The sequence below is a fragment of the Mya arenaria genome, chromosome 14 (assembly GCF_026914265.1).
Source record: "Mya arenaria isolate MELC-2E11 chromosome 14, ASM2691426v1".
NCBI lineage: Eukaryota > Metazoa > Mollusca > Bivalvia > Myida > Myidae > Mya > Mya arenaria.
The window spans coordinates 54534524-54548817 of NC_069135.1; the positions used below are offsets into that span (position 1 = coordinate 54534524).

The 14294-nt window shown below is 32.9% G+C and overlaps 1 protein-coding gene across 6 annotated transcripts in view; it reads right to left on the bottom strand.

Annotated features, from left to right (window-relative positions):
- Positions 1-14294, bottom strand: part of LOC128217219 (uncharacterized) — a 104403-nt gene that overhangs the window by 13842 nt on the left and 76267 nt on the right. For all 6 annotated transcript variants that reach the window (XM_052924191.1, XM_052924194.1, XM_052924192.1 and 3 more), the window contains 3 exons: positions 7346-7418; positions 1564-1839; positions 272-400 (listed from right to left, as the gene is read on the bottom strand). In XM_052924191.1, the coding sequence (XP_052780151.1) occupies positions 272-400; positions 1564-1839; positions 7346-7418 (478 nt within the window). The remainder of the gene's footprint in view (positions 1-271; positions 401-1563; positions 1840-7345; positions 7419-14294) is intronic.

The window sequence follows — 14294 nt, forward strand, 5'->3', positions numbered from 1 at the left end:
TAATTACTACTATTCAAAGAGTACCATTTGTATCATTTTACTTTTAAATCATAATACAATTTCATATAATATGTGAGAATACATGTGCATCTAGTTTATATTCTACAAGTGTATTGCTAAAATGACTGCATTTTTTTTAAACATAAAATAACGAATCACAATATCACCCAGCACTACAAAACATTACAAAAAAACAGAAAATGCAACACCAAACTTTATAGCGACCTTAAACCAAACTTTGCAGTGACATTCAAATTTATAAATACTCTACCTCCATGTTTGCGTAGTTTCGAGTGATTTTTCTTCGTCGTTTGCGGGGAGTTTTCTATCTTTGGATGTAAGAAGTAGTCCGCGTTCTTTCCATACAGCTTGTATAGTTGTTGTTCATGCCAAGGTATATCTGAAAAAAAGAGCACTATATGAAGGTGGTTATGCTCGCCTGTTTTTTCCAATCTTCTTTTATCCAAGGGCGTGTTACAATAAAGATATCTGAATACTTATAATTAAAGTTATCCAAGTATCGTATTTCTTTGCATAATTTTGCTTCATATTTGTTTGAATTGAGCCTCAGACATTTGTCAAAATAAACATGAGGTTGCGAAATTGAAAAAAAAAATCCACTATTTGCCATTTGTGAGACTAGTGTATTTTTTTGCAAGACTACAAATCAAGTTTCATGAAAATATCTTCCAGAACTTTGGAGTAATGTCCATGATAAGTTTCATGGGTCTGTTTCATCAAGAATTTTAGACGAAATTTGACGAGATTTTCAGCAGTTCAGCATTACCATTAAAAATATCTTCCAGGTATGAAACAGCTCCTAGTGTCTCAGATAAAACAGCCTAAAGTAGTTTATGCCCAACAACTTCAACACCACAGCTATGACAACACAAATAGTAAACAAGATATTATGCCCATACACATTCTGTCCAAATTTGATGATGTTTGAGCAAAGGCTTTTATTAAAGCTAGAGTTATGGGCCTTAAACTTATTGATTTGACAAGACACAATTTGTGTACTTTCTATAATCAAAGGGCAATAACTAGAGGGAATTCAGCAATATAATAATGGCTGGTTATCTAACTTGTCAGAGTTATTATGGTCATACACATTCTGACCAAATCTGGTGATGATTGGACCAATGCTTCTCCAGAAATAGATTGGACAATGAATTCAGTCCGTCTGCATACCCAAAATATATGTACATGTCTGCCCCTCATCAAAGAGGTCATTGTTTTCAGGACCACCAAGAGCACAATAACTCTTGGCCTATAGATACAAAATGACACCAGTGTCGTTTTCTATCCAGAAAACTGACTTGAGAAAGATTCATAGCAGCTAATTCAGTCAAAACCCTTAGCCTTGATGGACCCGCTAAAAATATATATCCGCGTCTTGTGAATATCCAGCCAAGCGGAAATGCTTATAAAGAGTTTAACAAAATCAGAGCTTTACATCCAGTTTGAGCATACAAGGAAATATCGAGCCAAATGGTTTCCACTGTAGCTATTTTCACAATTTTTAGCTAAAATAATTTTATATAAAGTATAAAGAAAACCAACCATCGGGGAGGGCGTCCCGAGACTCATCCTCGTCATCACTATCGCTCTCCAAAATATCTGGCGTCGGCGCCTGGGCTGGGAGCGTCATCTTAAATGGGTTACTACGACGTCCAGCCGAACATGGGTTCGTTGGGGATTTCGTCGGCGATGCAGGATTCGATGCAGGATTCGAAGACAGCGTTGGCGTGATCCGAACATCGTCAAGACTGCTCGTAGATTTCAGTTCTTTGGATTTCCCCGTGACACGAGCTTCCTTCTCTTTCTTCCTGTCTTCCTCTGTAAAAGAAAAAACAACAATATAACATGCTTGATTTACATGTAAAGCAAATGAGCTTTTTAAAGTCACAATTATTTATTAAATGGTGTACTGTTTATGAATGGCAGTTAGATGAAAAAAAGTAAAATCTTAATGATCAAGAATGGGCATAGTAAGCATAGCAAACAAGCCTGTATTCGTCATTAAGATATTACTTCAGGTCATATAACTGACTTAAAATAAGAACACATTTAACCCATTGGCTAACACATTGTCAACGCAAAGGCAGACACAGCAAGTGTGTACCTGATGAGTAGTCTAAGATTAAATGACCTAGTAGTATTGGCTTAAAATGCAGGTTGTATATTAAAATAAGATTGGTATAAACATACAGGAGCTTCAATAAAGATCTGAGTTGTTTTTAGGCATAGTTCAAATCATATTTAAGAACCATAATTTCATCATCTTGCAATATATTTGTGTGAACCAGGGGATTGATTCAATAAAGATCTTAGTGGATTTTAGGTATAGTTTAAATTAAATCTTAAAGCTGCACTCTCACAGATTAAACGTTTTGACAACTTTTTTATTTTTTGCCGAGCAAATTTTTGCGTAAATATCTGCAAATCAGTGATACAAGACCGCTGACAAAATATCAGATCGCAGCTGTTTATACTTCCGTCCCAAAATTGATGTTTTATGCATTTTTCTTAAACCGTTAGTAACGGTTTAAGCCATAAAACATTTCATTTGTAATAGAAATATGAAAATCTGCTATCTGATCTTTTGTCAGCAGTCTTTCATCACTGGTAAGCAGGTATTTACGCAAAAAAATCTTATTCCAAGACAAAAAATAAAGAAGTTGTAAAAATGGTAAGTCTGTGAGAGTGCAGCTTTAAAGCCATAGTATTTTTTATCATTTTGCAACACATTTCTATGAATTGAACTTAAGCCAACATTGAAAATAAACACAAAATTGAAGTAATATTTTTTTTTTATATTTTATGTTTTGCAATTAAACATTATGACAATTCTATACAAGTTGAAGATAAATGAAACTTCAACTGAATCCTTGAGTATATGCTTTCTCAATTTTAATAGATTTATCAGTGAAATAAAAATAATATTTCACTGTTTCAAACAGAGAAATAACATTATAATGTTTTGGATCATAAGCCCGCTCTCACTTCCAAAATGTCACCAGGACTGAGACACAATTGAAATGATGTTACGATTACATACAGTTTGGCACACTTTTCTGAAAAACTACATGTGATTTAATATCCTTTTTAGGCATAAAATTAAAAGAACAAAAATGTTTCAGTGTGCGAACGACACCATTGCCCGCCGTAAGACCCACAAACAGCTACTCCAACACTATGGCAATTCCTCAACTTTTTTTCTTTGAACTTATACAGATGAGCAAAAAACACTTACCTTTCATGATTTCGCTTATGGTTCCTTAATTTACTTAGATGAGCATAATTCAACATATATTAAAGCTAGAGTTATGGGCCTTTATGTTAAAATGTCTCTGGCAACATGGGTACCAAGTTTCAGTTGGATGTCTTGAATGGTTATTGAGTTATGGTCATACAGTAGTCATAGTTTTAGTGCGCCAACACCCTCCACAAACAACTTCACCAACACTATGAAAATACCTCAACTTTTATACAGTTGAGCTTAAAACACTTACCTTTCATGATTCCGCCTATGTCTACTTAATCTATTTAGATGAGCATAACTCAACATTTATTAAAGCAAGAGTTATTGGCCTTCTGGTAAAAGTGCAAAAGGTCTCTGGCAACATGTGTGCCAAGTTTCAGTAAGATATCTTGAATGGCTATTGATTTTTGGTTATATATAAGTCATTATGAGTTATATTATGCCAACACTCCCCACCCCCACCCCTTCCACCAACACTATGAAAATAACTTTTTTTCTTCCAAATTATACAGTTAAACTAAAAACACTTACCTTTCATAATTCCACCTATGTCTCCTTAACTTTTAAAGATCCTATGCCTTCACATGTGGACACAAATTCACCAATCCCTTATACAAATTTCATTAACGAAGTCAATTGTATTCGTTTTGTTTGCATAAACTCAATCCTATGTATACATTGAATATTTCACATTATTGTAACATAATTTGCCCATCGTCACAATAAAACATAGATGCGAAGTGAATAATGAATATCCGCTAACAAAACGAACACACATCAAGTATCGCGAGCATAATTAATATTGAATTCATGTATTCATAATTACAATAGCTTCAATAACAATATAAACGTAACAGATTAGTGTCATGGTTTAACCTTGTTAACCACTGCATGTACAAATTAATCACATTTTAATCTTGTTCCATACAGATTAGCCCTTAAGCTTGAGATTAGCACAAGAGGAACATACAATCAATCAATGCTTAATCAAATAGAGCCATTGATTTTTACGGAGAAAGGTTTCATATCACTTCAACCTCTTAAGTTCGTGTAAAATATTTAAAGGTTACTGAATTGGGATTAAAAAATCTCCATCATTTTAAGAGCTGTTTTTTCCCTCCCCTTTTTTGCAAATAGGTCTTGGCCCTTAATAAGAATTGTGAAAAACACTCCCCTAAAATAATGCCTAAAATTGTGAATTTTCCTTAGAATACAACCTACATTTTCAGCCAATGAAACTGCAGTTAGGCAATCATTAAGTACTTTTTAAAAGATTAAGAATTTCAACTTTTGTGGATTAAAGGTCTGCCTACTGATACCCATCTGATACACACTCCCCGAGTTAAGAACTTGTGTTAACAATGTGTTAGCCAATGAGGTTGTATTCTAAGTCAGTAAGATGACCTGAAGTAATATCTTAATGATTAAGAAGGGCTCATTCCCTTCGCTCAGTCCGCCAATTCTTAATCATTAAGAATTTACTTCATGTCAACTTACTTTTACCAAGTTTAATTTACCTTCTATATATAGAAAAAACAGACCAAGCCCGCTTAAAGATCCCAGGTATGGAGTATTTTAAGAAACTGAGATCTGTATCTTTATTTAAACTTATTGCAACATTTTTTCATTTCAAATATTATATTTTGGCAACATTTTCCAGTTCAAAAAACATGTTTAGTTTTTGTCAAAGGGAAGTAACTACAATGTATTTTAAGAGTAATATTTAATATTGATATTTTCACTCCTTATAGTTTGCAGTGAAAAATTCAAAATGATATTTTCGCTGTTGTTATTTCACTGATAAAACTTCTTATTTCATCTAAAAGCATGAAAGAAATTATGATCTTACACTTATCCTTTATCATTAGAATTAATTAAATGAAAGACCTAAAGTCTACAAATTTAACAAAATGCTAAAGTCTACAAATTTAACAAAATGCTAAAGTCTACAAATTTAACAAAATGCTAAAGTCTACAAATTTAACAAAATGCTAAAGTCTACAAATTTAACAAAATGCTAAAGTCTACAAATTTAACAAAATGCTAAAGTCTTAACAAATTTAACAAAATGCTAAAGTCTACAAATTTAACAAAATGCTAAAGTCTACAAATTTAACAAAATGCTAAAGTCTACAAATTTAACAAAATGCTAAAGTCTACAAATTTAACAAAATGCTAAAGTCTACAAATTTAACAAAATGCTAAAGTCTACAAATTTAACAAAATAAAACTTGCTCATTTTGAACCTTTAAAATATTTGGTTCTTCAAACTGCCATAAAATCACACTTCTTCTGTAATGCTTTTTAAAAAATTGACAAAAAAAAATTGTTATCAAAATAACACTTAAATCTAGAAAAAAAAAAATCCAATTTTAAATTAACATCATTCTCTGTATTTTTTATATGTATTTTTTACACCATAAAAAGCATGTAACATTCACACAATCAATATCTCTTTTTAAATATCTTTTAACCATTGAATGCCTGGGGGAAATTACCCTTCACGATATATGTCTTTGATGTATTTACATTGAGTTTGGGAAAAACAAATAATATACCAATACATCCTATTTGTTATGTTACAGATGAAAAGAAATACAGGGTCCTAACCAAGTCTTTGATTCCTTTGTATTGATATTTGTATAAGAATACATCTATTATCAGCAAGAAAACATCTTCGTAAAACTTAATAATCATAAAAGTTCAAATTCTCAGGCACATACCAAGGTTTTGCATTATTGTTATGAAATTGATTCATAGGTAAAACTTCCTCCAACTTGGTAAATAATAAAACCCATCTACATTTCAATATCACACCAAACCCACTGAAACAGTCACTGTACAATAGTATAATCTTGGTGAATCCACTCTAACTTGGCATATAAATGAACCCCCACTCAACTTGGTACATAAATGAACCCCCACTCAACTCGGTACATACATGAACCCCACTCAACTTGGTACATGAATGAACCTCACTCAACATGGTTCATAAATGAACCCCACTCAACTTGGTTCATAAATGAACCCCATTCAACTTGGTTCATAAATGAACCCAACTCAACATGGTTCATAAATGAACCCAACTCAACATGGTTCATAAATGAACCCAACTCAACATGGTTCATAAATGAACCCAACTCAACATGGTTTATAAATGAACCCAACTCAACATGGTTCATGAATGAACCCCACTCAACTTGGTACATGAATGAACCTCACTCAACTTGGTTCATAAATGAACCCCACTCAACTTGGTTCATAAATGAACCCCATTCAACTTGGTTCATAAATGAACCCAACTCAACTTGGTTCATAAATGAACCCAACTCAACATGGTTCATAAATGAACCCAACTCAACATGGTTCATAAATGAACCCAACTCAACATGGTTCATAAATGAACCCAACTCAACATGGTTCATAAATGAACCCCACTCAACTTGGTGCATAAGCATAACAAAAACTAAGCCTTAAAGTAAATAGTTATTCAAATTCAATGCTTCAACACAACATCAAACTATAATGTTCATGTAGGTAGATAATTCTATACCTGTTACTTGATTTAAATCGGCTCAAACTTGGTACAAAATATAAAAACCCTTCTAGTGACTGCTAGCATCAAACCTTGGAGTGAACATTAAAAACTCGCCTTGTGACTTCTTTTATAAAACCTACCAATTGATGTTTAAACCCACCTAGTGACTGCTTGCATCAAACTTGGCACAAACGTTAAAAACCAACCTAGCCACTGCTTGCATCAAACTTGGTACAAAAGTTAAAAACACAGCTAGCGACTAATTGCATCAAACTTGGTACAAAATTTAAAAACGCACCTACCGACTGCTTGCATCAAACTAGGTACAAAAGTTAAAACCCACTTAAAAACCAAATCCTAGTAACAGCTTTCATCCAACTTGGTACAAGCATTAAAATCCCACCTTAAGACTGCATGCATTAAACATGGCACAAAAGTTAAAATCCACCTAGCGACTGGTTGCATCGAACTTAAAGTACAAGAGTTAAAAACCCACCTAGTGACTGCTTGCATCAAACATGGTACAAAAGTTAAAAACCCACCTAGGGACTGCTTGCAGATCTGCCTCAGCTGTTCATTCTGCTCCTGTTTCTTGGCTCTCTCAGCCTCCCGCTTCTGAAAATACACAAAAATATACAACTTAAACATTTACTTAAAAAAAGTAACTCATTTGGATAATTTAAAACCATTTTTTTTCATTTTGCAGTTCTCTCCCTTGACACTGTGAACACACAAAAATCATATCCAAAAGTTGCATTGTTTTCAACTAAAATCAATTTAATATCTTTATTGTTATCTGTCTTGAATATTACACTGTTTATGCAATGTTTCTTAATTTTAATGCATTGAATCATCGATCATCTTTAACTTTAATAATAATTTGACTTAAATAATAACAAAAGAAAGCCTATGATTTTGGTTCATATAAAAAATAAGTGCCTTTATAAATGGGATTTTCAAATTAATAGCTATGTTGCCACAAATTAATTCCCCAAGTAAAAGCACCAACATATAGCTGAATTTTTTTTATCTGCACCTATAAATCATATGCATTTTTGTTTTTGATTATTAGAGTAAAATGAGTTAAACATGATAATGTATTAAAATAGTACATTTGTTTTGCATCAAAAATGAATTGTGCCCCTTTTAAAAAAGCTGCACTCTCACAGATATTCCATTTTTACAACTTTTTAATTTTTTGTCTTGGAAAGAGCAAATTTTTGTATAAATATCTGCAAACCATTAAAAAAGATTGCTGACAAAAGATCACATCGCAGATTTTCATATTTCCACTTGAAAAGTAATGTTTTATGGCTTAAACCGTTACAAACAGTTACTAATGGTTTAAGAAAAATGCATAAAATATCAATTTTTGAACTTAAATATAAAAATCTGTGATCTAATTTTTTGTCAGCAGTCTTATATAACTGATTTCCATGGATTTTCGCAAAAATTGGCTCGTTCCAAGACAGAAAATAAACTAGAAATGTGTCCATAGGACACGGATGCCCCCACTTTTTTTGTCACAGAAAATAAGCCATAATGATTATTCAGGATAATCTGAGGGCCCTAACTCCTAAATGATTAAAGCGATTTCCATGGCTATCGAACTTGATCAAGATATTATGGTCACAAACATGTGTTAAAAGTTTGGTGAGGATTGGACAAACAGGTTTCAAGAATTAGATCGGAAACAATCTTCGGGACGTATTTTTCAAGTCTTTTTTTGCAAATAAAGGGCCGTAACTCCTAAATGACAAAAGCGATTTCCATGGCTATCGAACTTGATCAAGATATTATGGTCACAATCATGTATGTAAAGTTTGGTGAGGATTGGACACATACTTTTCAAGAATTAGATTGGAAACATATATTTTTGAAGTATTTTTGGCAAAAAAGGGCCGTAACTCCTAAATGACTAAAGCGATTTCCATGACTATCGAACTTGATCAAGATATTATGGTCACAAACATGTGTTTAAAGTTTGGTGAGGATTGGACAAACGGTTTTCAAGAATTAGATCGGAAACAATCTTCGGGAATTTTTGCCAAAAAAGGGCCGTAACTCCTAAATGACTAAAGCGATTTCCATGACTATCGAACTTGATCAAGACATTATGGTCACAAACATGTGTTTAAAGTTTGGTGAGGATTGGACAAACGGTTTTCAAGAATTAGATCGGAAACAATCTTCGGGACGTACGTACGTACGGACAAGGGCAACCCTATATGCCGCCACTTTGTGGGGGCATAAAAAGTTGTTGAAACGTTCAATCTGTGAGAGTGCAGCAGCTTTAAAATATTATATATTTTTTGCATCAGTCTGTATGTTGCCCATTTAATAAACAAAATAATTCATAACAAACAAATAATCATTCCTGATCAATGAATATAATTTGTTCTAACAATGATGACATGCAAAATAATCTCCCCAAAACTCAAAACCACTAAAATGAGCAACGACTTATTAATGGCTTGTTTCCAATACAGTTACCCAGATTCCGCTATTTTTTTATAACTTAAGTCAACCACTAAAGATATTTCTGGAAACCCCCACGAAGCAATCAATACACACACCCCCTACTCCGCCATAATATATCATTACTGCCACAGAAACATCACTCTCTCAACATTGAATTTCCTCAGTGTTTTTTAAATGAATTACTTCCATTTTTGCCGCAATAAAACAATAAAACGGAGTGAGGCAAAATTGAAGTAAGGCCTATATTAATAAATAGTTTGTTCAGCGTTTCTTGATCGACTCACAAAAATTCAAATGACCTGATTTATTCTTGGCCTCAGTTGACTGGTCATATTTTATTTTATTTTTTTGTCACGGAATTAAAGGGTTAGGAAAATAAGAAAAAGAATGAGGAAAAAATGACCAAAACAAAGCTGAGAATTCTGACACATTTAGGACATGTGGGCAAGGACTGTAAAACTATCTTTAATTTATTGTGGCCTATTAAATGATGTGTTTTCAAGAGATTCACATTCATTTGATTTTTGAGTTTATCCTCCAGTTTTTTATATTTGCCTCTCATTTTGGTTTTCAAACTATATCAAGGACATGGGAATTTTATCCAATGCATTTCCCTACCAGATAACTCGGCATCTTGTGCAATCTGTTACACTCAACTGAAAATGCTGCGAATTTCATTTGTCACCTGTCAGGAGCACACATAATTTTTCAAGCGAAAGTCACTATGACCTTGACCTTTGACCTACTGACCCCAATAATCGATAGAGGGCCACCACTGTCCATAACCAATGTACATATTAGAAACAAAAGTGTGATGCATGTGACCTTTGACCTACTACCCCAAAATCAATAGAGGTCTTCCACTGTCCATGACCTTTGAACATGTCATTCAAAAGGTATTGATTGGAAACAAAAGTGTGCATACGCAGACATCAATGCTGGACACAATTTATCCCTATGCATCTGTCATACTTCGCCGGCAACATAAAAATTTGTATGAATGATGTTAACAGTTATTGTTTATTGTTGATATTCTAATCCATGAAGCCAGCAAGCCTAGCGCAGCCCTGTAATATTAATTGTTTCAGAAGACCAGAAATAAAAAATAACAATTTGTTTGTGTTTTGTGCAAAACGTCAGTATATATATACTTATAGCCATGCGCGCATGCGTAAACCGCTATATTCCACTAAAGAAAACATATAATTGACTATAAATGGATTTTGGGTAGTCGATCGTTTTTAAATGAAAGGTTTTTCGCATAGCAATCCTATTTGCAGAAACATGAGAGTCAACACTAAGCTATTTGTAAATATTCGCCCCTAAGATCTGACAGCTTTATTTGATAGTCATAACAAGTACTCTTGGTTTTATGGTTCTCATAAATGAAGTCCTATAGCAACATTAATGTTCCTGGTTTTCCTGTCTAGAATAGTTTGCCTTAAAGGGACCCGCTCAAGTTTGGTAAAATGCCCTCTTTTTTTTTAATATGAAATAAAGTGTTGCAAATCATTAGGAGTGTTAAAACTAAGATACCTAAAGCTCGAACCCTCCCAGCAAATGTTGAAATTTGCTCAAATATCATCTTTGAAGACCACAATTTTCATAAGCATTGAAAACGGCTTTAAGCGATTTGTTGTTGCATGACTGGTTGAGTGGCATTATCATGTGATGTTATCAATGTATTGTTAAAAGGTCAAAATATCCATGACTTTTGTATTTAGAGTCCTGGTGGCCTACTGGTGAATGCATTAATTTTTTTCTTGAATTTTCTTGCGTGGGTTTTGCACCCCACTATAACCAAAACACTTTTTTATACTTTGATTGCATTTTTTCTGAAATTTTGATATCATAGAGTAAAAAAATAATAAAATAAGTGAAAATAAATGTTTCCAGCTGCATTACCAAGAAAACAATTTTTTGATCCATAAACACAAGAGCGAGTACCTTTAAATTGCTTGCCGTTAAATCTTTTAAGACAGAAACAACACAGTAAAATTTAACCTCAAAAAGACAATCGATAGCTAATGTGCCCTCTTTCAGATGCTCATTGGAAAATGATTGTAGAAATTGTTCTAAAAACAAGATTAAACATTTCAAATGTTTAAAGGGAAATATCCCTGAGGATAAACTTCCTTCTTTATTTAATATAATTACCGCATGAACATAGATTTAACTGTTAATTAAAACTGCTCAGAGTTCATGCGCTTACATTTTGTGCATTTCGTAAGGCCCGAAGCTAAACAACTTCAAAAAATAAAATTACTTCTTTTCGATACCATTTTTATTAATTTAGGGGAAAGCAAATTGTTGCCTGTTGTTTTTCAGTCAAACAAAAGGCATCATTCAATTATCCAATGTTTTTGTTTCCACATTTCAGGGAATCATTTGGCAGTGCCCTTTGATAGTGGAAAAGTATTATCGTTTTGGCGAACTTAAGGGGAAAAATAAATATTTATGAATGGTACTTTAAATTGCTTCATTAATTTTGCTATAAATGTTAAGAGGTCAAAATTGTTCCTATTTTTTTTTAATATTATTATTATTGATTTTTAAAGCTGCACTCTCACAGATATACCATTTTTAAAACTTTTTTTATTTTTAGTAATGGAAAGAGCAGATTTTTGCGTTACATTATATCTGCAAATGATCAGATCGCCGATTTTCATTTTTCCTTTCGAAAATTAATGTCTTATGGCTTAAACTGTTACTCACGGTTTAAGAAAAATGCAAAGAACACCAATTTTTGAACTTAAATATAAAAATCTGCGAGTCTTAATTCCATGGATTTTCGCAAAAATTGGCTCATTCCGAGACAAAACAAATAAAAATGTCAAAATGTTCAATCTGTGAGAGTGCAGCTTTAAGGGGATTCTTTTTCATGGGAAGGGGATAATATATAGTTTTTCAGGAGAGGAATGGGGCGGAACTTTTGTCCTTAAAATGAACTCTATAATCTGTGAAGGCTACACCAAATATAACAAGGTAAATTGCAACGGACCGACCGAAAAACCGACAGACCGACCGACCACAGGGTGACTCCAATATACCCCCTTCAAACTTCATTTGTCGGGGGTATAACAACGACAATGAAAAAGACACCAAAACTTTAAATGACAGTACTTTGACTTTTTGACTCCAAAAAGAAACAGACAAGCTAAAACCGAGATGCACTGAGCTGAGTTATTGTTTAAGTATAATAACCATATTCTATAACAAGTAAATTTGTATTCAAACAGAGCATTAATCATTTATAAAGATCGTAATAATAGCATTATTAACTCACAATTTTAAACAAAACTTTATTCAATATTCTATGAGTGTGCATATAGCGCAAAGGAACCACTTTATGGTTAAGAATAAAAGGCTACGCTAGAAAAAGAAAAAAATAGATAACTATCTTCAAAATTGCACCCTACAAATCATTAAACCACGTACCATGGTGAAAAATTCCTTTATTCAAACAATTTCCTCATAATTTTACAGCGCCAGTGCAGAAAATTGTATACAAAATTTTCTTTGTTTTAAAACGATTTACTAAATAAACAATGAACTTGCAGATAATGGACTCAGGATCTTTTGTGTATTTTCATTGAAACGCAAAACTGAACTATATCAGGAATTTTTAATGGTATATACTTTAGTAAAACGACGATACAAGTCCGAGCATACAACTATCTATTCAGTAATATTTGTTTTAAAGCAAATATTGACTATTAACAAATCTCTCAGATATTGCAACAGGGACAGTTTCATTTATGGATCTTATTTGTATCTTCTATAATCTTAAATCTGTATAAACAACAGAAGGTTCATTCTCTTTCAAACATTTTTTTTTTTTTTTTTCAATCAAAGCATTTAATTTTTAAAATGGCTAAGGTTTTTGTTTTTTTTAAAACGGCAAGAACTTTAACTTTTTATCGTAAATATTTGTGTTCATTTTTAATACTGGATTAAGGTCACTCATGAAAATGTGTACAAATTTAAAAAAGATTTTAAACCAAGATAATTAAAGTCATTGTTTTATTTTTCAGAGTTTTTGGGGGACTGAAATTCACCCCCATTCCCCTCAATCCCCCCTTTTTTTTTGGGGGGGGGGGGGGGGGGTGGAGGGGTGGGGGGGGAAGGACAGTTAAGTTGACCATATATAAAATTTATATATATATATATATATATATATATATACATGGATAATGTTGGTATTTCCCCCTAGTTAGCCTAAACGCCGCTATTTTTTCCCCATCCCTGCTAACGATTCTCTTCAAAGCGGAAAAAGATATAATGAAAGACCAACAGTACTAAGACTTTTTTGAAATGGGACCCCAGATCTATATATGAAACTGAATGACATAAAACAGATGACAGTCCGACAAGAGAGAAAAAGTCCCAAGGGGGGAAATATAAATGTAAATTAGAAACCTTCGATGCGAAGAACGAAAACCCACTGCTATTGCCTAGAATACTGAGTGCCGTATTTCCAGCAAATATTAATAAATTTCTGTCCTCAGACTCAGTTTTTCGATCAATATTTGACCGAGAAATATACTAGGAAATATGCAAGTATATCAGATAAAAGTGATTCATTTGTTGATCAATTTGATGGAGTATAATATGTGTTCTGTGATGAAAATCAGAAGAAAGGTTACAAGTTAAACAAATTATACCATATAGGAATAGGTTTGTTTAAATGGTAACAAACATTAACCGACTTATTCGGCAGATGTGAACAATGTTGTTAACATCATTATTGTTAACTTTCAAATTAATACTGCTCTGGAAAATTAATGGATACAGTTTGATCTGCTGTATTTCTAAAAATGGTTCAGATGTACTTCTTATATTTCTATATATGAGCCATTATCAAATATTTCAGAATGTTGTAAATCAAGTTGTTAAATTTAAACAAGTTTGATGACCATAGGTCCGGGAATTGTTGAGTTATCACTCGGACAAGCTTTGGTCTTCCAACAGACCGACCGACATGTGCAAAGCAATTATATAACCCCTCTG